Source organism: Eurytemora carolleeae, unplaced genomic scaffold (assembly GCF_000591075.1).
Source record: "Eurytemora carolleeae unplaced genomic scaffold, Eaff_2.0 scaffold398, whole genome shotgun sequence".
In the NCBI taxonomy this organism is placed as follows: domain Eukaryota; kingdom Metazoa; phylum Arthropoda; class Copepoda; order Calanoida; family Temoridae; genus Eurytemora; species Eurytemora carolleeae.
In genome coordinates, this window is record NW_019396317.1 from 61,967 (window position 1) to 84,945 (window position 22,979).

General features: G+C 32.7%; 2 protein-coding genes across 2 annotated transcripts in view; one reads left to right on the forward strand and one right to left on the reverse strand.

Annotated features, from left to right (window-relative positions):
- Window positions 1–1,648: 1,648 nt before the first annotated feature.
- On the reverse strand, window positions 1,649–21,754 carry LOC111700813 (synaptosomal-associated protein 25). The gene is made up of 4 exons (XM_023471856.1): window positions 21,616–21,754; window positions 17,736–17,852; window positions 3,655–3,858; window positions 1,649–3,586 (listed from the first exon to the last, which is right to left on the reverse strand). Exons 1-4 carry the CDS (start codon window positions 21,751–21,753, stop codon window positions 3,428–3,430), a joined length of 618 nt encoding a protein of 205 aa, XP_023327624.1. The 5' UTR covers window position 21,754; the 3' UTR covers window positions 1,649–3,427.
- The window catches only part of LOC111700812 (voltage-dependent L-type calcium channel subunit beta-3), a 31,853-nt gene continuing 27,333 nt past the window's right edge, over window positions 18,460–22,979 (forward strand). Inside the window, exons 1-2 of the mRNA XM_023471855.1 lie at window positions 18,460–18,548; window positions 18,990–19,073. The gene's annotated coding sequence lies outside the window, so the exon portion shown is untranslated. The remainder of the gene's footprint in view (window positions 18,549–18,989; window positions 19,074–22,979) is intronic.

A 22,979-nucleotide genomic window follows, 5' to 3' on the forward strand; every position in this document is an offset into this window, starting at 1 on the left:
GCTTTATTATCGCATTAAGCCTATACCCCTTTCATTTTTCGCGAACACTCCCTTTAAATATAATCTTTTAATGGTTTACTAAATTATTTGGTACAATTAAATATAAATAAGCAATTGTAGGGGAAGAAAAGAGACTGAATAAATTTCATACAGTCGTCTTCAAAGATTGAAAGCCTTTCCCCGGCCTGGAACTTTTGTAAGTAAAGGGTGTTCCAGCCAGTAAACTTGTATTGGTATTATGGCAAAGTTTTCTTTAAAAGTAATCTAGTCAAAACATATGAATACGAAAACTTCTAGTCCTGGACTGTAATTGTGCCATCAAAATTGACCGATAGATAATTTTCCAAATTGTATCACAGTGTCTAGACATTCAATGTCTAGCTGTTAATTTTAGAGATATAAGGTAGATCGAACACAATAAGACGAACAACACTTCTTGCTGACCTCTTTTTTCAATAATCAATAAAAATCAAAAATAATTATTACGTCTTTCTTCAGTTTCATCTATAAATATATTTGGCTTGTCTTCATCAATCAACGTAAGAAAAAGCCGAACCGATCGGGCCCACATTTTTTCTAGTAACTGACATGACCATGAAAGGCAGGCTTTTGACCGGTAAAAATGTCGACAAATAAGATTTCTTAAAATGCACTGGTTTGAACAGAAACATGTTAGCAACAAGTATGGTTTGATGGAAATCCTTTCAATTGGTCGTTATCACGCTACCTTATCAACAATACAATTGCTTAGTTTTATTATCAACCTGTCTTCTTCTTGGGAGTTCTTCCTTTCAAAATGACGAAACATTTTTACTTTGAAATGCTGAGAAAAATTTCAATTCGGTGTTATGCTAAGTTTAGTCCTCCATTTTTCATTTAAACGTTGATCAAAGGAATATTTTCTGTAAATAATATTAGTTTTTAAAAGACTTAAAAGACTCAAAAAGAGTCAAAATTAATGATTAAAGACTAAAAACTAGATTTTTTACTTTTCACACATTATAGTTTATTAAGACAGATATTTTACCTGTTTTGCACTAGGGTTTCTTTCCCTTAAGCATGCTATTGAGAAGCTATTCTGAAAATAGGAACAAAAAATTCCAAATTCAGGGGGGGGCGAATGTCCCCCCGCCCCCCTGTATCCGCCCCTGATGTTTCATATATTAACCCTCACTGGGGTCATGTGAGGTCCGTTCAGCCGTTTTGACGTTAATCGGAACTTACAAACAAACACCCAGACAAGCAAAGTTTATACTAAATATTAAAGGATGAATTTATAAGATATATTTGGTATATACGGAATTCATGAGAAAATCTTATATAGTTCGAATGAGAAGTATCTATAAATATATAAAGTTGTAATCTCTGCTTGTCTGTTTGTTTGTATGTCGGATAATAAGTCATGAACACCTTAATTTGCCTCAAATATTAATTGGGGAACTCGGGAGAACCACGGGAATGTTCTTAGCTCAGGGTTTTGAGATTTTAAGTTGACTGGGTCCATATTTGACGGGGAAAAAATCTAAAATCGTCATCAACGACTCTGAGTTCCCAAGCTAGTCTGATCTGAAGACAAACGTTATTATAACTAATTCGACAAAACTGCACCACTTACGGACTGGTACGAGTAAATGTGCAAAATTTGGTATTCATAGATACAAACTATATTTTCCATAAGTACTAAGCAATAGATTTTATATTTGAGCTTTTTTGAGCAATAATGAAACAATGTTTGAGCAAAATTTGAGCAAAATATTGAATTAAAATTGATTATCAAATTAGCAATTCAGTTGAAATTGAGCAAATCTAGGTACGATTATAACAAATAATTTTACTTTGTATAAAGTATGAAATGTTAGTTCCGGGTTGGTTACAATGAAATAGATGATATAGTTACAATACATCATAGTTTTAATTCTAAAGGTTGGAAGGGGGGGGGGTGAAAACACATTAAAAATGTTGCCTTAATTACAACATTATGCGAACTTTTGGCTCTGGACGAAGGAAATTGTTGGCCTATATCTGTTAAAAATCTATATCATGTGGATTGTGGAACATGTAATTTTAGAATTTGATTTATCTTTTCAAATTTTTAGGGAGCCTCTTAAAAATTGTTGAATTAAAACATTGGATTGAAAACGATGCCTAATACAGGAGGAAGGGAAAGAAAAAAGGAGAAAAGAATTGACTGAAGAAGGAAAGGTGGATAAATAGGAAAGGATAAAGATAAAAACTTGGTAAAAGACAGGAAGGAAAGAAGAAGAAGAAGAAAGTGAGACCAAGAGGAATCAGGGACAAGGAAAGAGATAAATCAAACCACGAAGAGAGAGAGAGGGAAGAAGAAAAAAATCCCGAGGGAAAAGAGAGAGGAGGGATGGGAAGAAGGAGAAGGGATGGGGAAAGAGAGAAGGGATAGGAAAAGAGAGGAGTGATTGGAAAATAGAGGAGTGATGGGGAGAGAGATAAGGGATGGGAAAAGGGATAAGGGATGGAAAGAGAGAGAAGGGATGGGAAGAGAGAGAAGTTGGGAGAAAAAAAAGGAGGAATGAATGATGATCGAGGGAGAAGGGACAAGTGGAAAAAGACAAGGAGATCAAGGATGGAGATATAAGGGAGAATGAACATATGGTGGAGAAATAATAAGGTTGAAGGAACAATATACACATATTCTAAGAAGTTTCAATTTATAAAGATAAAATATTTCTTAAATCATTCATTTAGTTTAAATTTCTGCAAAAGAATAATTTTAGATATTAATTTCTTGAGCACAATACAATCCAGCTTATACAATATACAATATACATGTTTCATACAAACAAATAATTTAGCCTAATGTAAATTTAGAGTAAAACGGTCCATGCTATAACGAAACTGATTACTTGCTTCTATTTCTAATTTTCTAATCCTTGTATCTTTGCAACCTTTCAAAATATGAATTCTGCTGGATAAAAGAACCAATCAAATTTTGAAATATAAAATTTTTATTTGTTAAAAACAGTTTAAGTCTAAGGCCTTACGTTTTATTTGTTGGAAACCTACCAGGTGCTGTTATTTTTACATAATCAACGATTGTTAATAAAACATATTTAAGATTTTTACATTTCTTACGATTTTAAACTAGGAAATAAAAATTAAAAATTGAGGTAAGTAATCAGTTGAACCACTTTTTATCAATATTTACACAGCATTTTGATTTTCAACCATACAGCATACATGATGTTAATAAACTCGAGACTAATACATAAACGTGTTCCTCTAGTCCTAACAGGGATTTATCACATATTATAATATCAACATTTTTAAAGATCATAGTTTGTACTTGAATTTAAATTCAAAGCTTATGAATTAATTATCTATTCGAAGAATTTTTTTTGTAAAGATTATTTCAGATTTTGAAAGTTGTCATTGCGCGGGACACTTTTTAGAATTATTTCATAAGCGCGGCAGCTCGCTCATTCGCCATTTTAACTCTGGTAATATCAGACCCAGCCTTGGCGTTAATCCTGTCCAGGGTCTGGTTCTGTCGAACAAGAGCAGTGTTCATGTCGTTCGACATATTTCTGATATTCCCGATCATTGCACTCACCTAGTTAGATAATAATATAAAATCTAATTAAAGAAATATAAATTCAAAATGGCGGATTTAATATTTACCTGTTCCATATTCTCTTCCATTTCTTCTTCTCTAGCATCGCAAAGAATTGTTGCGACGAATGCTCCGTCTCTAAGTTCTGTTGCTGGTGGAGGGGGTCCTGCTCCTACAACCTTCTGATCCCCCCACACTGCATCATCCTCCTTAAATCCCTTATCCTTAACCCAGAACCTTGGAATCAAACCAAAACAGGCCATATCCATTGCCTAAACATAATATCCATTGCCCAAATATAATATACCTTGTCTAAATATAATATTCATTGCCTCGACATAATATTTATTGTCTAGACATAATATTTATTGTCTAGACATAATATTTATTGCCTAAGCATAATATTTATTGCCTAAACATAATATCCATAGTCTAACCATAATATCCATTGTCTAACCATAATATATTCATTGTCTAAACATAATATCCATCGTCTAACCATAATATCCATTGTCTAACCATAATATATCCATTGCCTAAACATAATATCCATAGTCTAACCATAATATCCATTGTCTAACCATAATATCCATTGTCTAAACATAATATCCATTGTCTAAACATAATATCCGTGTCTAAACATAATATCAATAACCTGAACATAATATTCATTGCCTAAACATAATATTCATTGCCTAAACATGATATTCATCGCCTACCCATTATATCCATTGCCTAAACATAATATCCATAGTCTAATCACAATATCCATAGTCTAATCATAATATCCATTGTCTAAATATAATATCCATTGTCTAAACATACTATCCATTGTCTAAATATAATATCCATTGCCTGAACATAATATTCATTGCCTAAACATAATATTCATTGCCTAAACATAATATTCATTGTCTAAACAAAATATTCATTGCCTAAACATTATATCTATTGCCTAAAAATAATATTCATATTAATGTCAAAACATAATATCCAATGGCTAAACACAATATTCATTGCCTAAACATAATATCCATTGGCTAAACATAATATCCATTGCCTAAACATGATATCCATTGCCTAAACATAATATCCATTGGCTAAACATAGTCAAAACATAATATCCAATGGCTAAACACAATATTCATTGCCTAAACATAATATCCATTGGCTAAACATAATATCCATTGCCTAAACATGATATCCATTGCCTAAACATAATATCCATTGGCTAAACATAATATCCATTGTCTAAATATAATATCCATTGTCTAAACATACTATCCATTGTCTAAATATAATATCCATTGTCTAAACATAATATCCCTTGTGTAAACATAATATTGTAACAAATTCAAGAAAACACGAAGACGATTACCAATGTGTAGCGCAGTTAACCGTGCAAGATTTACAATACATAAAACTATATCCGCTCCAAATGTGTCTCCTCATGGCCCCCCCTTCACCGCCTCTACTCGTGGAGAACAGCGTCAGTTAGCTTTAAACGTCGAGATGTGAACACCTCCGATCAGGAACTACTAATTCCTTCATACTGCCGCAGATGCCTACTCTAGCAACAAATGCTGCTATTGTCTAAGCCTCCAGATGTCCAAATCCACAAAACAGTCGCATGACCTGTGGTATGAGAGGCAAATCGTTCCTCCCCACACATGTTACAGACTGCAAACCCTCCAGGACCGTCACCTAGATGTGAACCCTTTGCTGCCAAGATGCTGACACCTGCGAGCTGACCATCATGAAGCTCCAACTGTTCCATTCCTTTCATCACCAATAATCAATGTTATTTCACTTTCAATTGTTTAGATACTCCCTTTTAAGGGTCTCTATTTTAAAACAAATTTGATTTTATTATTCAATAAAGTTAAGGAATATCCCTTTTGTTCTTTTATTTGTGTCAACAAATATCCATTGCCTAAACATTATATCTATTGCCTAAAGATTGCCTAAACATAATATCCAATTCCCTAAAGATAGCATTCATTGTCTAAACATAAAAACCATTGCCTAAGTTTAGCAATAAAAAAATGATAAATGTGATCAACAAAAATATGATCAATATGATCAATAAAAATATGATCAATATGATCAATAAAAATATGATCAATATGATTAATAAAAATATGATCAATATGATCAATAAAAATATGATCAATATGATTAATAAAAATATGATCAATAAAAGTATGATCAATATGATCAATAAAAATATATCATGCACAGAAAATATTTCGAGTTTATGTCTTTTTCAAGTTAATGGTGGTTTAGGATATCAATTGTGTTCAAAATGTGTTAACGATAAAAACAAACAATAACAATAAAATTCCTTTTCTTGTTCTTAAAACATATTATTTTCTTTTAAACAATGCAAAATTTAAAAATATTAATTTAAATTCTTGGTGAAAATTTGGACTATTTTTTATCTGGTATAAGAGAACAATACACCTTAACCAGAATATAAATTCACATTTAAGATAAAAATAGTTGATTTGAAGAACCATGATGGATATGAAAAATAGAAATATTTTCTGATTTTCCATATTTCAGTTATTTTTGATAATGAGTTGAGTTTTATTGAAAAATATTACTATTTCGTCCTAAAAACTTGGTATTTTTTCCATTACCAGTTTTATATCAAGGAAAGAAATTATTAAAAATTTTAAAAAGTTGTTTTTTTACAAACTTTCCAAATGCTATCTTTTAACACGTTCAAGTTCAAGTAGTTAAATTTTCTTTTTTTTTAATTATTGCTTTTAGCGGTTTTTGTCATTCTGTTGGCACTGTATTTATCTACACATTTCACACTAAAAGTGTACTCTGAGACAGGAACTTTTGTGTGTAGGATCGTTAATTTTGAACGCTTCAATGCGATATCCATATTTGAGAATAAAAGCTTGACCTCTAACTGAAAGTTATAACTCCCACGATATTTCGAAGAGGAATAGAATAAATCCGTAGATCTTCATTAGATGGAGATCAATGCTTGATCTCGAAATTCACAACATAAAAGTTCTAACTTTTTGCATATCCATTTCTTTACATGAGAGCCATGAGCATGAAACACAAAATACTGTTTAGGAGTAAATAAAAAAAATGAATACAAATATAAAATGACGTAAATAAATTAGGATTTATGCCTAAAACAATTTTTTTATTCTAATAATAGATCTATATAATTTCCGGTTTTCTGAGAATAAATATTCAGGTTTCAATGTCAGTTAGCTTTCGTTTCGTTTATTAACCCCTCTGAATAACATTGAACGTAGTTTTTCGTGTTTTGTCGTCCTTTATTCTAGTTCCTGCATTCTCAGGATCAATATTTTCTAGTTCCTGTATTCTCAGGATCAATATATTCTAGTTCCTGTATTCTCAGGATCAATATATTCTAGTTCCTTTATTCTCAGGATCAATATATTCTAGTTCCTGTATTCTCAGGATCAATATATTCTAGTTCCTTTATTCTCAGGATCAATATATTCTAGTTCCTGTATTCGAGGATCAATATATTCTAGTTCCTTTATTCTTAGGATCCATATATTCTAGTTCCTGTATTCTAGAAGCAATATATTCCAGTTCCTGAATTCAAGGATCAATATAATCTAGTTCCTGTATTCTAGGATCAATATATTCTAGTTCCTGTATTCTCAGAATCAATATATTCTAGTTCCTGCATTCAAGGATTAATATATTCTAGTTCCTGTATTCTCAGGAACAATATATTATAGTTCCTGTATTCTAGGATCAATATACTCTAGTTTCTGTAATTTTAGGATCAATGTACTCTAGTTTCTGTATTCTAGGATCAACATCTTTTAGTTCCTGTATTCTAGGAGCATTATATTTTATAGTTCCTGTATTCACAGGATCAATATACTAGCGGGACTCATGGAACCCAAAAGTTTGGGTTTCGTTGGATCCAAGGTCGGTTCGTGGAGGCTTCTTCTCCAGCTGATGCCTTTCTCGGTTCTTCACTCAGTAGATTTATCTCTATCCTGCTCCATAGACCCATATTCCGGATCTACAGACCCGTATCCTGGACTTATAGTCCCGTTTTCCCGGCTCCATTAGCCATAAATCCGTATATGTAGTCCCGTATCTCTGATCTATAGGCAACAGACCCATATTCCAACTTAACAAGTCGTATCTCTGCTCTGTAGACCCATATCCGACTCTATAGATCCGTATTTTGCATTTGTGGACCCGTATCTCGGCTCCATGGACCTATATCTTGAAACCATGGACATATATTCCGCCTCAATAGCACCATATCCCGGCTCTGTAGACCCGTATTTTAAATATTTACAACCGTATGTATCTGAATCAATTATTTAGCATCTGTGCTCTGTAAATGTCCTTTATTCCAAATCTATAAACGTATCAGTATACTAGATCTGAAGTAAAGTAACCCGGATCTTTATTCCAATATTCCGGATCTCTAGACGTATATGAATCTGTCAACGTATCCCGGATCTATAAACGTATCCGGGATCTTTAGACATTTATCATATCTCAGATCTATAGGTCCATATATTCCGTATATATATAAAGACCAAAAACCCGGCTCTAATAGCCAGTATTCCGGGAGCCAGTATCCCGGATTTACAAAGTATTCACCCGGTTTTGCAGTCCATTATTCAATCCGGGCTGCATAAAGACTAGAGTAGTATTTCCATATTCACGACTTATTGTCCCGAAAATATGGATATATCTTTATTGCATAGTGAAATTATATAATCAAATTAAACCCATTAACCATCAGTAACTGATTACTCACTCGCCATAAACTTAAAATTAGAGATTGAGGAAAGTAATATTTGTTTAACTGATTTAAATAATTTTTTGGATTTTTTTTGCTTTCAAAATTTCAACTATGTCTTTATTATATTAAACTTAAAACAAGTTCAGTTTCCAAATTGAAACCCTGGGAGGTTTCGCTCCATTTATCAAACCCATTAAAATTCTGTTTCCAGCTCATAAACCTTCATAAACCTTATTTAATTTACTCAATTTATATTTTTGAACCTCTCTGGCAGGTTACCCTGCAGTAGACTAGGCCAGGTTGAGTATAATAAATTCTGAGGTTAATCTTTAAACCATTTATTAACCAAACCAAATAAATCCTGTAATTCCTTTATCATGATAGAAATGAAAAAGAAAGGATTTTTATAGTTATTCCCAAAGTTTAGGAAATAATTTTGTGACATTACAGTTAAAGCTTTCGCGTACATTAAATGTGCATTGAGTGTGCACAAAAGTCGTCACAATTTAAGTAATCTTTTGTATCTCTTACATTCATGTTTTTCCTAGAAAATCTGAAGAAAACTGTGACATTAAGCAATCAAATCATAAAACTTGAACAATTTGCTGAAGAATAATTATGAATTAAAGTAAGAAAGAATGGTGTTTTTGCTACAAACTCAAATTTTCTAATTCCTATACCTTTGCAACTTGACATTTTAAACCTTTGAGAGATTACAAACATAGATCATTTGATTTGGCGGAATTCATAGTTCAAAACATCTAAGGTCTTCGACATTGGGTTGCAAAGATTTAAGGATAAGAAAATCAGAGATTGCGGCAAAGGCTCAATTTCTCAATTAACTTTATATTAAAATCTTATATTTATTCAATCACGTCACTTTTTCTTGAAGAACTGTTGAGAAAAACCAAAATGTTTTGAGTTTTTTGATTTGCAAGCTGCAGATAAAGTAGTCTTTCGTGGAGTAAATCTAAACTAGAGGGGTTAGCCAAAAGGGGTCACAAAGCCGTACCAGTAAATTATCAACATTTTCTTCAATATTAACTTTTATTAATAAGAAGCGAATCAAGAGAATTGTCTCATGGACCTACGAAATCCAGGAGGTCTTTTTGGTAAATTATTGAAAATCATTGATTTTCTACCATTTTTTATGTATGTATCTGTATTCTGTAAACTTTGAAAGGTATAAATAGAATTTCTTATGAAATATTGGTACCTAGTAACAATACCCAAATATCTAAGCAATCTCTTTAATTTTCTTTTTTTTTAGGTTTTGAAGAATATAAAAAATGTTACAATGTTAAATATATCCGGGAAAAGATGAGAAACTAGGTGAGAGGCTTATTTAGGAATTTAGGCAGTCCACCAATATTTGCTTTAAACACACATATTCAGGCAGTCCATCAATATTGGCTTTAAACACACATATTCAGGCAGTCCATCAATATTGGCTTCAAACAGGCATATTTAAGCAGTCCATCAATATTGGATTTAAACACACATATTTAGGCAGTCCATCAATATTGGCTTTAAACCAGTATTTGGGCAGTCCATCAATATTGGCTTTAAAACCGGGATATTCCATATTCAGACAATCCATCAATATTTGCTTTAAAACCGGGATATAAACACAAATTTTACACAGTATTCTATGAATAAGAATAAGTTATGCTTGTGAAAATAAAAAATAAAATATTTCTCAACCTGCCACAGTTAAATTTTAATTTCTTCATATTCTTTAACCTTCCCAATAAATAATTCAAATATCCGGGATCCTTTTAAATTATATACAGGATCCTTAAAAACAATATCCAGGATCCTTAAGAAAAAATATCCGGGATCCTTTAAAAACAATATCCGGGATTCTTTAAAACTTTATCCAGGATCCTTTAAAAACGGTGTACGGGATCCTTTAAAACTGTATCCAAAATCCTTTAAAACTATATCCGGGATCATTTTAAAACAATATCCGGGATCCTTTAAAACTTTATCCGGGGTCCTTTAAAACAATATCCAGGATAATTTAAAAACGATATCCGGGATCCATTAAAAACACTATCCGGGATCCTTTAAAAACAATATCCGGGATCCTTAAGAAACAATATCCGGGATCCTTCAAAAACAATATCCGGGATTCTTTAAAACTTTTTCCAGGATCCTTTAAAAACGGTGTACGGGATCCTTTAAAACTGTATCCAAAATCCTTTAAAACTATATCCGGGATCATTTTAAAACAATATCCGGGATCCTCTTAAACTTTATCCGGGGTCCTTTAAAACAATATCCAGGATCATTAAAAACGATATCCGGGATCCATTAAAAACACTATCCGGGATCCTTTAAAAACAATATCCGGGATCCTTTAAAAACAATATCCGGGATCCTTTAAAAACAATATCCAGGATCCTTTAAAAACAATGTCCGGGATCCTTTAAAAACAATATCCGGGATCCTTTAAAAACAATATCCGGGATCCTTAAAAACAATATCCGGGGTCCGTTAAAAACAATATCCAGGATCCTTTAAAAGCAATATCTGTGATCCTTGAAAACAGGGTGCTTAAAGGATTGAATATGAAAAGTTTGAGTGCCTGAGAATGATTGTATCTGAACAATTTTCTGCTTTTCTAACCACCAAACCAATATCAATAAATTTCAAGTATTTTTAGATTTTCCCTCGAATAAGAAAACTTTCTTCTAAGCATAAACAATTTTTTACGAATTTAGATTAAATCTTTTTTTAAAAGTGTTAATGAAGAAAAAGAAGATTTAGACATTAGATTTGATAATTAAGTAAGTACTTCCCTCCAACCAAGTTTCCAGGGGGGGAGACGTCCCCCGTGTATCCCCCCCCCCTAAGTCGGTGTACGCGGAGAGAATTATGTTGCTAAGTGCTTCAAAAAATGAGAAACAGTGAGATAAACTTAAACAAAAAACTGCAAATTCTACAAATTGGTTTCTAAAAAAATTCAGTAAGAATGGCAAAAATGTATTCCAGGCTCTAGAGATAAAATTCATGAAACTTGACTAAATTAACTTCTAGCATAACATACAAGGAAAACAAAACAAAAGAAAAACGAAAACTAATTTTGCTTTGTCTCAATTTACCGGATATTTGGAAAACAGTAAATAATCAAAACATATTCAGTCTTTACTTGAAGAAAGCATGTGATTATAAATTATAATCCAGCTCATTCATAGTTTTTAACTAGTTAAAAATCAAATACACTTTGTATTTTTTTATACAAAGAACACTCTTTTATACTAAATATAAGGAGCCCATACAAAACATAGGTCACAGAAAAGAACGTTTAAAAATGTTTAAAAAAATAAATTTTGTAGTTATTTTAATAAGTTTTGAGTTTGATATGTTTTATAGTTGATAAGTTTTGTTGGTTGATAAGTTTTTTAGTTTGATAAGTTTTGTAGTTAGATAAGTTTTGTAGTTTGATAAGTTTTGTTGTTAGATAAGTTTTGTTTTGATAAGTTTTGTGGTGATATGTTTTGTGGTGATAAGTTTTGTGGTGAAATGTTTAGTGACGATATGTTTTGTATGGGCTCCAAATATCTTAGGTTTCTTATGTTTTACTTTGTTTTTGACTGTACAGTGTAGAACAGTAAATTACATATTATTGTTTCTCTAGATGTTAGATAAACCTTGTATTACAGGATGTTCAGATACCAGAGAAATATAAAGGGATTATAGTATTACATATCCACATATAAAAAGGGATTGTAGTATTTCTATTATCAGTTTATACCCTGAAATATCACTTTTACCCCTTGAATAAATATCATTTTTAAATGTTCCGACTCTAGAGCATTAAGTACTTGAGGGGTGGGGGGGGGGGGGGGGTTTTTTACCCCCTTTATTATGTGTTTTTTTGTATACTCCTTGGTTCGAATTCTCTGCTTAGGCATAGAGTAAGGAGACACTGTTCTATCCAGCAGTTAGAGTTAATAGCAAACAGTTAATTTTAATTAGAACTGAAAATAGAAAAATATAAGATGGTATTTTAATATCCGGGACAGAGAAAACTTTATCTTCTCTTCCAAACTTTCATCATTAGAGGTATTAATAGATTACAGGAGGGTTCCAGAGAGCAATAGGGATCAACAGTGGATTCAAGGTATTAGGAGAGGAGTTCAGAGACTTGGCAGGATTAACATGAACTAAGGGAGGATTACAGTGACTAAGGAAGGATTACAGGGACTAGGGGAGGATTACAGGGACTAGGGGAGCACTACAGGGACTAGCGGAGGATTAAAGGGACTAGGGGAGGACTACAGGGACTAGGGGAGGACTACAGGGACTAGCGGAGGATCACAGGGACTAGCAGAGGATTACAAGGACTAGGGGAGGATTATGGGGACTAGGGGGAGGATTACAGGGACTAGGGGAGGATTACAGGGACTAGATGAGGATTACAGGGACTAGCGGAGGATTACAGGGACTAGCAGAGAATAACAAGGACTAGGGGAGGATTATGGGGACTAAGGGGAGGATTACAGGGACTAGCGGAGGATTGCAGGGACTACCGGAGGACTACAGGGACGAGGGGAGGATTACAGGGACTAGGGGATGATTACAGGGACTAGCGGAGGATTTCAAGGCCTATGGACCACATGAGCTAAGGAAAGAGGAGTGATTTGCTTGGACTTTGGGCCGGAGGAGATCAGGGATTATAAAAAGGAAGATTACAGGGACTGATAGAGAATTACTGCAATATAAGGAGAATATAAAAATATCAATATCCTTATCCTTCCCTTTCCACCCTTCCAACCCTTCCCCCCCCCCCTCCTACTTCCCACACCCCTTCTCCTCTCCCACAATTCTAGCTTAAGAAAACTGGTGTTTGAAATCTATACAATCACATATATCTTGTAGAAGACTATCCGTCTATATTAGATACAGGACATTGAGAGTATACAGGCTTAACTCTTTATAAACCTTAAAATACCTGGAATAGAGATTTGACATAAAATTCAAAACAATATTTTTTCATGGTAAAGAAACTGAGTTTTTGCGGCAAACTTCATATTGCTTATTCCCATATCTTTGCAACCTAATGGTGTAAACCTTTGACATTTCATACTTAGACTTTTTATCTAACAGAATTTTTAGTTTGAAATATCTAAGGTTGAAGAAATCGGGTTTCAAAGATTAAGAGATTAGAAAATTAGAGTTTGTTGCAAGTAATCCGTCTTTTCTAAAATCATTTCCTTAAACTCTAGTTTGTACTATGAATTTTACCGTCGACATTTATTAAAGAAAAAGTTGAAGCATTTCAAGAATCAGGAAATTTAAGTAAATTCCCAAGAGATGGAGATGGATTTTTTTTTATAATTTCCTTTTTCAAAACTTTTAGTTTTTTATATTTAGTGTTTTCAGTTAATTTTTGTTTATAGTTTATTTTTGTTTTCAGTTTAGTTTTGTGTTACTAATAGTGAGGAATTTTGCTCTTGACTTGGAATCTTGGTATTTTAACACATCATTTAAATCCTGATTAAAAACGCTATTCACAGTTTTAATATTTTTATGAAAATAACTTTTAAAAATTAAAATAAAAGTCCTTTAAAAGATTCAAAAGTGCCCATTTTCAAAGCTTCTTTTAATGATATGACGTGTAACCGGTAAAACAATTAAATATTAAAAATAAACAGATTTTTTAACTATTCTCTCAAAATTGTGAGATCTTTACTGGCTCCCTCGCGTCAATCCATATTTGGCGCATTTTTTCTGAACAGTTTTTTTCTGATGACTGAATTAGTAAAACAGAAGAAGAAGATGAAAGATCATTATCGAAAAACCATATCTGCAGTCTGTAGAACAGTATATGTTAACATTACTTTCATGGTCTTATACTAGACTATAAAACAATATTACTACAGAGTTTATTGGTAAACAACTTTCTTTTATAGGCCCTGTTTATTAAGGGACTGAGTCTGTAACTTAATTTTAATTAATAATTTATTTTAAAGAATTAAAAGTTCATTCATTGATGATTTCTACAGCAATGTTGCTGAAGAAAATGGACAAAATTTTTTAGTACAATCTTTTCGAGATGACATGTTGTTTGCTGTGAAGAATATGCATATTTGAGTATTTGAGTTCTAGGTTGTCTGTGAAGAATATGCATATTTGAGTTCTAGGTTGTCTGTGAATAATATGCATATTTGAGTTCTAGGTTTTCTGTGAAGAATATGCATATTTGAGTTCTAGATTTTCTGTGAAGAATATGCATATTTGAGTTCTAGGTTTTCTGTAAAGAATATGCATATTTGAGTTCTAGGTTGTCTGTGAAGAATATGTATATTTAAGTTCTAGGTTTTCTGTAAAGCATATGCATTTTTAAGCTCTAGGTTTTCTGTGAAGAATATGTATATTTAAGCTCTAGGTTTTCCTTTCCGTTCTTTCCATCCCTTCCGTCCTTTCCATCCTTTCCATCCTTTTCTTTTCCGTCCTGCATCTTTTTATCTTAAACCTTTTCCGTCCTGAACCTTTCCAATTCTAAACCGTATTTATCACAACAATAATAAACAAATTTACTTGATATCAGGCAAGAATGTAAGGCAAGGAAAGTCAATTTCGGTTGAGTATACTCTGTGTACATATTGAAACCAGTTCTCTCTGGGCGGAATTTGTAAACAATAATAGATGCATCAGTGTTCGTTTAGTATCCGAAGAGGTTAAAAGCATTAAATTTTGATAATTTTGATAATTCACATAATAATTTCCTATGACCAGAATATGTCATTGATTTTTTATGTGAATGATGGATCCCATGTCAGGCTTCGACATCCGTCTTGTGTTTACATTAGCGCCCAGAGACAGTACCATGGGTACTGGAATAGGGTATCCCAACGAGGCTCGCGCACGAATGAAAGGTCGATACGGTACGTATTCTCTGACGTCACTGATTAAAACTATTGGTGGGGAATTCTCAGACCACCAAAGAAATACCAATCACAATTATGCGTATACTCGCCAGTGTCCACTTTGTGCCCTGTACCGGGTTATGACGTAGGTAAGATACAGAAGCTAGAATTGTATGACTACCTTACCCTATTCAAGTACCTTTGGACAGTACACTGCAGTACTAAAGATGTGTACACTTCTGAAATGACTTTCCTTGCCTTACATCCTTGATATCAGGTGCGTATTTACGGGACTATTTTGTTATTTACATTATCATTTATCTTTGATTTTAATTATAAAGCACATCGGGCAATAACATTCCTTGATAAACTATTTATATTTAAAATCAGAATTCAAATCAATTATTCTCTTTTATTTTACGCGAAACTTCCATTAAAGAATTTCGAGTCTCCCTGTAGATATGAAAGCTAAGTAAATAAACCTCTCTTCCGTAGGTTTTATTCTTCCAAGGAAAACCAATACAACATATTCTCTTTTTCTCCAGGTTATATTTAAAACACTCAGACAGGAAATAATCTTATCTTTTAGTGTCACAGAAGGTTCTATTTAAAATCAAACGCTTTTTATGTAAATTTAAAACAAATATTTGGCTTAAAAATTACCGGTTTCTTTAAAAGGAATTCAACGCGGGGGGAGGGGGGGGGGCCCAATATACTTTTTTCATAAAACCCTGAATGAGAATAAAATATGGATTTAGACTTGAACATCAGAAAGAAATGTATTCTACCATATCATTGATGTATTATGTTTTCTTTCGGTAAAAAGATAAATAATAAGATAAAAACCAGAAAAATGTTATGTCTGCTTACAGTACTTAAACTTCAGTGTTGTTGCCAACAAAAATGGTTTAGAATAAAAATGGTTTAGAATAAATATGCATCGATGCAAAATTTAGATTTAAAAAATGCACAAAGAAAATGGAGAATATTTTAACTCGAAGAAAACTAGTATTTCTGTATTTATTGCTCCAAAGGACTTGAGTCTTTGTCACAAACTCAAATTCTTATATCTTAGCAACTTGATGGTGCAAACCTTTGATATTTCAAAATTAGATTATTTGATCTACCAGAATTCATAGTTTGAAATATCGAAGGTCTACGGCATTGGGTTGCAAAGATATAGGAATTAGAAAATTTGAGTTTGTGGCAAGGGCTCAAATCCTTTGTAAACTTTTTTGTTTTCCAATTATTTTCTAATTTACGTTTGACATGATATGAAGTCGAAAGGAACTTGTGTTTACGAAATGAACTTTATCATTGCATTTTAGTTCTTATTTACAGGAACTGTAATAAATAATCAATAATCAATAATCAATAATCAATAATCAATAATCAATAATCAATAATCAATAATCAATAATCAATAATCAATAATCAATAATCAAATCAAATCAAATCATTATTTTCTGGGATTACTTGAGGCATCCTTAATAGGCAAAATTCATATTAAAGGGACAGTAAGCGTAATTTCAAATAATCTTCAATGCAAAAATGACAATGTCAGATTCACAACGGTACCCATAAAAGCTTTGTCTGATCAAGTAAGACTTATATGTCAATGTTTTGTTTTTTAAAACTGATTATTTTCAATTGTGGTTGCTCTATAACAATAAAGTGACTTGTGTATTTCTACTTCAGGAAAACATCATGAATTATTAGAACTAACACTGATAAAACCTAAAAAAAAAACAATGTCTTTAAAATTATGGATCAGATAAAGGTTTTGAGGGTACTGTTGTGAATCAAACATTACCATGTTTGCATGGAAGGTTCCTGTAGCTTAAGTATTTTTATAAAAAAAAAATCATAAAAATGGGTTCATAACTTTCTTATTAAGTTTAAGTGCTTCTCTGGATTTCTATCTCTTGATAAAATTCTACCATTTTCCCGAAGTTGTCAGTCAAAGACGAAATTCTATTCCTTCATCTTCATCTTTAGTTTGATATCAAACTCAAATATTACAATCACATAAGATTCAGAAACTAGTAATATTACACATACAATATAAACGTTTAAAACAAAGCTATTTTCGCTATTCCAACCAAAAATCATATTTTTTATTATCTTTGAAAACTTAGCTTGAGCATTTCTAACGATTGTTTTTAACATTTTTTACCGCGTATGTTGAAAACCGCCATATTTTTTTAGATACTTTTTTCTCATACTTTATTCAAAGAATCGAACGTTTCTAAAAGGGATTTTTAAAACTGGTCCATGTTCGATTCACAAGATATCATTTAAACATTTATCTGAGAAATAATACGGAAGATATTGTCGTGTTTCTATCTGGAAAACTGGTGAATTCTGACGATTTCCTTTTTTCTCTTCTGGTACTCAAAAATAATTAGATTTAAGATAGAACAAGAGTGATAACTTCATCAATTTTCCTCAAAGTTGAGTCAATTTATAGATTCAGAAGTTGAAGCGTTCTAACCTTTAAAGCTTTCTCTGCTAGCGCCATATCTTGGTTTATTCCATCAGCCGCTGATTCAAACTTATCTATCAGCTCCTCTTGATCATCCAGAGCAATCAGTGTTTTCATCCCACTGTCCTAAACCATGTACAGTGTAAATATTATCTATCTTTATATTTATCTATCTATCTATCTATCTATCTATCTATCTATCTATCTATCTATCTATCTATCTATCTATCTATCTATCTATCTATCTATCTATCTATCTATCTATCTATCTATCTATCTATCTATCTATCTATCTATCTATCTATCTATTTATCTATCTACCTGGTGAATACTTGAATCCCCTACAGATTAGAATAATCCAAATTTTATTAAATATTCCTGCTGCAGTCCCACCTCCAGATCCTACTTTTATATTCAGGACTACTTTATACCATCCTTACTCCAGGTACCCTTTATACCATCCTTACTCCGGGTACTCGATATATACCATCCTTACTCCTGGTACTCTATATACCATCATTACGCCAGGTACTCCATATATACCATCCTTACTCCTGGTACTCTATATATACCATCCTTACTCCTGGTACTCGATATATACCATCCTTACTCCTGGTACTCCATATGCCATCCTTACTCCGGGTACTCTATACACCATCCTTACTCCAGGTACTCCATATACCATCCTACTCGAGGTTCTCTATATACCGTCCTTACTCCAGGTACTCCATATCCCATCCTACTCGAGGTTCTCTATATACCATCTTTTCTCTAGGTACTCTATATGCCATCCTTACTCCAGTTACAGGACCTGTGTTACAGGTATGCCCTAAGGTACTATATGTATATCTCTAAATAATATAAACACTATCGGCACAACGCTGTACATAATACAAATACAATAATCTATATATGTAAGTAGTAATAACTCTGTTTGTCCGACCATAACTTATGAATCCCTTGTCAGATTTGCCTCAAATTTTGATTGCGGAACTCAGAAAAATGTTCTTAGTTTGGTTTAAGAATTCTAAGTTAAGCGTGTGTTTAGTTTCCAGGCAAAGCTAGCTGATGTCCACTATAGATTTGATCCAGCGCAGAAAAATAAACCTAAATGCCCTGCTATAGTTCCAGCGGATAACTTCTTATCAATGATACTAAAACGATTGTTATAACAATTGAATTAAAAGATGCCGTTAGTATACTATTTTAACAGAGAATATATGTATATAATTAATTAAATCTTTTGATTTTGCTTGTTTTTAGATGCTGTGTCCGTACTTTGTGTGGCTGAAAGAAGAATAGACGGCGGTTTGATATATTTTCTTTTCTCTCTCAGATTGTTTGAAGGTAGGTTAGCAAGATAAATTTTAAATCGTTTCAGGCTTCCTTGGATTAGAATTTAAGCCAATAGAAGTTTAATTTAACCAATTTATTCTCAAACCAACTGTACTATATATATACTGTCTGATAGTATCTCTGCAGATTGTTATAAAAGTGTTCAGGATACAGGGTTACCCACAATGCATGAGACTTCAGTGACGAGTTATGTCCTTTCTTGGTTCCCCGCGACTGCAACTAGAAACTTGTCAAATCATTCAGCATTAAAAATCAAATTAAAATGTTTATTGTTATATTTGACGAATGCAAGATCTTCTTTAAAGTCATATTCTATGTTGGAACCCTACAAATATTTACATTTTACTTCTGAACAATAACAAATTATACATGATGATAGCAAGGCTAGGAAGATGATATAATAAAAAAACATAAGAAATAATGCCTCTAAATCAACAAAAATATGATTTAAAAACCTAGCTTGTACTACAAAAATTTACATTTTACTGTTGAACCACAAGAAATCAAATATGATAATGATTACAAAACATACGAAATAATGTCTACAAATCAACAAAACTTTAATTTTAAAACCATTTAAAGAATTTGGAAGGTTACAATTTTAAGCTTTGTTATTTTTTTCTCGAATTGTATACTTTACGTGTTGGGGCTAGGACCAGCTAGGACACACTAGGGCGGGGCCGAACTCTGCAGCTGTGACAGGCTAGGGGGCTGAAAGCTACGTGTAGGACAGGCTAGGGGGCTGAAAGCTGCGTGTAGGACAGACTAGGGGACTGAAAGCTACGTGTAGAACAGACTAGGGGACTGAAAGCTACGTGTAGGACAGACTAGGGGGCTGAAAGCTACGTGTAGGACAGACTAGGGGACTGAAAGCTACGTGTAGGACAGGCTAGGGGGCTGAAAGCTACGTGTAGGACAGACTAGGGGACTGAAAGCTACGTGTAGGACAGACTAGGGGACTGAAAGCTACGTGTAGGACAGGCTAGGGGGCTGAAAGTTACGTGTAGGACAGGCTAGGGGACTGAAAGCTACGTGTAGGACAGGCTAGGGGGCTGAAAGCTACGTGTAGGACAGACTGGGAATGTTTTAACATAGAAAATAAAAGTTTGACATAAAATATTAAAATGGGATTTATGACAAATTACGTATATCTTATATATAAGAAGAGTAACACTGGCAAAGATAACACTTGCAAGCAAAGAATTATAATGTAATTGTAAAGATAGTTACGCATTTTTTGTACTGTGCAGTGTACTGTAAAGTAAGCACAAGACGGATGTCACAGCCTGACATGGGATCCATCTTTCACATAAAAAATCAATGGAATATTCTGGTCATAGGAAACTATTATGTAAATTATCAAAATTATCAAAATTAAATGATTAAATATCCTACTCGAAACATCATTGATGCATCTATTCTTGATTACAAACACAGCCCAGAGAGAACTGGTTTCAATTTGTGTGGAGAGAATACGCAACAGAAGTTAACTTGCCTTGCTTTAATACCTTGATTGCAAGTTTGTCGTAGTCCCAACCAACCAAACATTTAGTCTGTAATTTTTTATTTTTTTACCAAATCAAATGTTCCAAGTTAAATTCATGAATGTATAGTTTTTGTGCAAAATGTTTTTACACATTTGTTATTGTCCTCTATTGAGCCATATAGTTCTAGTATTAGAATACTGCAGTGTTCTATACTTTTTCTTGGTTCGCATACCATCCACCATCTGGCTTTTATCAAAAATATCAAGATTGGTATTTCCTTTATTTGAAACCAAAATATGCCAAACGTAACTTCCATCCATTGTGAGGATATTTTGTAAAGAATTTCTGAATTGAAATTAAACATGGAGTCCTCTTTCATAATAAATGAAAAACAGAAGTTCCGCTGATTTCTGAATCGAGGTCTTCATTAAAGTTTTATGACCGGAGGTTTAAATAGGGACTTTCAGCATTAAATATTAATGTAATTATTTGTTTACATGGGTTGAATATGCATGATTTACATCAAACAAACTCATGAAAATACTTTCATTTTCCAAAATTATGTAAAATTTGAAAAGTATTTTAGGCGTACAAAATCCGAACCGTAAAAAAGATAAAACTTTTCCGTTACGCATCATGGTGATTCATTTACGGTTAAAATTTGCTTTAAAAAGATTATTTTTTAATTCATAAAAACAGGGTATAAGCTTGAAATTAATTTATATAAGTTAGGCATGATTAATTAGCTGGGAAATTAGAATCATTATTTTGTGTTAAAATGGTTTTTAAGGCGTAAAAATAAACAAAGTTTGTTTATTTCCTTTTTTTTCAAAATCCACCAATAATAGGGTAAGATATACCTAAAAACTTAAATAATAAGAACAAAAAGTATGGCAGAGAAAATACGAAAACTCTACATTGTAAATTGTGAAGTTATGACTCACTAGACGTTAACCAGGACCTCTAGTTCATCGTGGCTGGGACAAGAACCGAACTCTTAAATGAGTGTGGATTAAACTAATCGTCTATTGTTTGATAAAATTCACCTTCGCCTCCGCACACATCTCCCTCATCCTCCTGGTGCATTCCAGGGTCTCGTCGGACTTCTGGTTGATCGTCAGCTGGAGCTTATCCAGCTCACTCAGCTCCTGCTCGTTCAACTCTCCGTTCTCAGCCGCCGCCATTCTTTCTGGAACAAACCGTGTAAATTTATCTCGTGTTACCTCTTAAAAAGACTGTATGCGTACATACATATATATAGTAGAGAATCATCAACTTTAAATAAAGAATTAAACATTTTGTGAAATAAAAAATGGATTTCATTTTCAGATTTATTAACATTTCTAAAAGAGCAAGCAAAAATTTTTTTGGCAATTCTTGCACTTTTTTGCTTTTTTTGCAAGATTAACTGTTAACAGATCTAAATCTTTTCTCTATATAATAAAGCTCTGCAGTCATATATATATCATACAGGGTGTCCCACATCATATTAGACCGAGAACGGGTCTAAATTACGATTTTCGGGACTAATTAGAACATTTCATTAGAATGAATCACTTTGAAAAATAACATAAGGCTTATATAAGAATTTTCTTGCGGAAAATGATAAGTTTTTCGAGTATTAATGGTTTATTTTGGTGTTAAAGATTGGAGGCAATCTAATATGATATGGGACGCTCTGTACATCATATGTTTGCTAAAGCTGACCTAACAGCTGGACCGATTGGGCTGACATTTTTAGAGGGAACCCATGTGTACCTTTGGGGTAACATAATCTAAAAAGAATTCGAATTTTTTAAAATTAGATTTTTTTAATCCACGGGCAATGACGGGCACTAAGTTGTATTAAATAAAGGTTTAAAATTAGATTTAAGGTAATTTCCAATCATTGTTTAAACAAATTAGATAGACTAATTATTCTAAGGTCTTAATTCAGTTCAATAGTTTAACTTTAATTAATGGAAAAGGGACTGTGAGAGGTACTTTAACTTTTCCATTTAAGAGAACCAATAATTGAAAACAATAAACTTCAAGATTTTTCACAGTTGGCGCTGGATTTTCGAACATTCCTGGAAAATATGAAAATGTCGTCTTCATTATCAAAAATCCTCGAAGCCGGAATAAATGTTTTCAAGAGTAACTCTCAGATCTTAAAAAATATTTTTTTTTTTTTATAAAATATCAACTTTATACGAATGCGTCGAAAAATTATCGATGATTACAGGTTATAATATCTTAATGATTTGTTTGCGATTAAATTGTTTTTTTTTGCGATCAAATGTTGCAACTTTCTGAATTTGATATAAGTCGTTTTTGACAATTTTCTCCTTATAGACTCACCAGATAGAAGTAAGATTTGTAGCGATCACTATCGATAATTTTTCGCCGTAAGCCTACGCGAACACTCCCT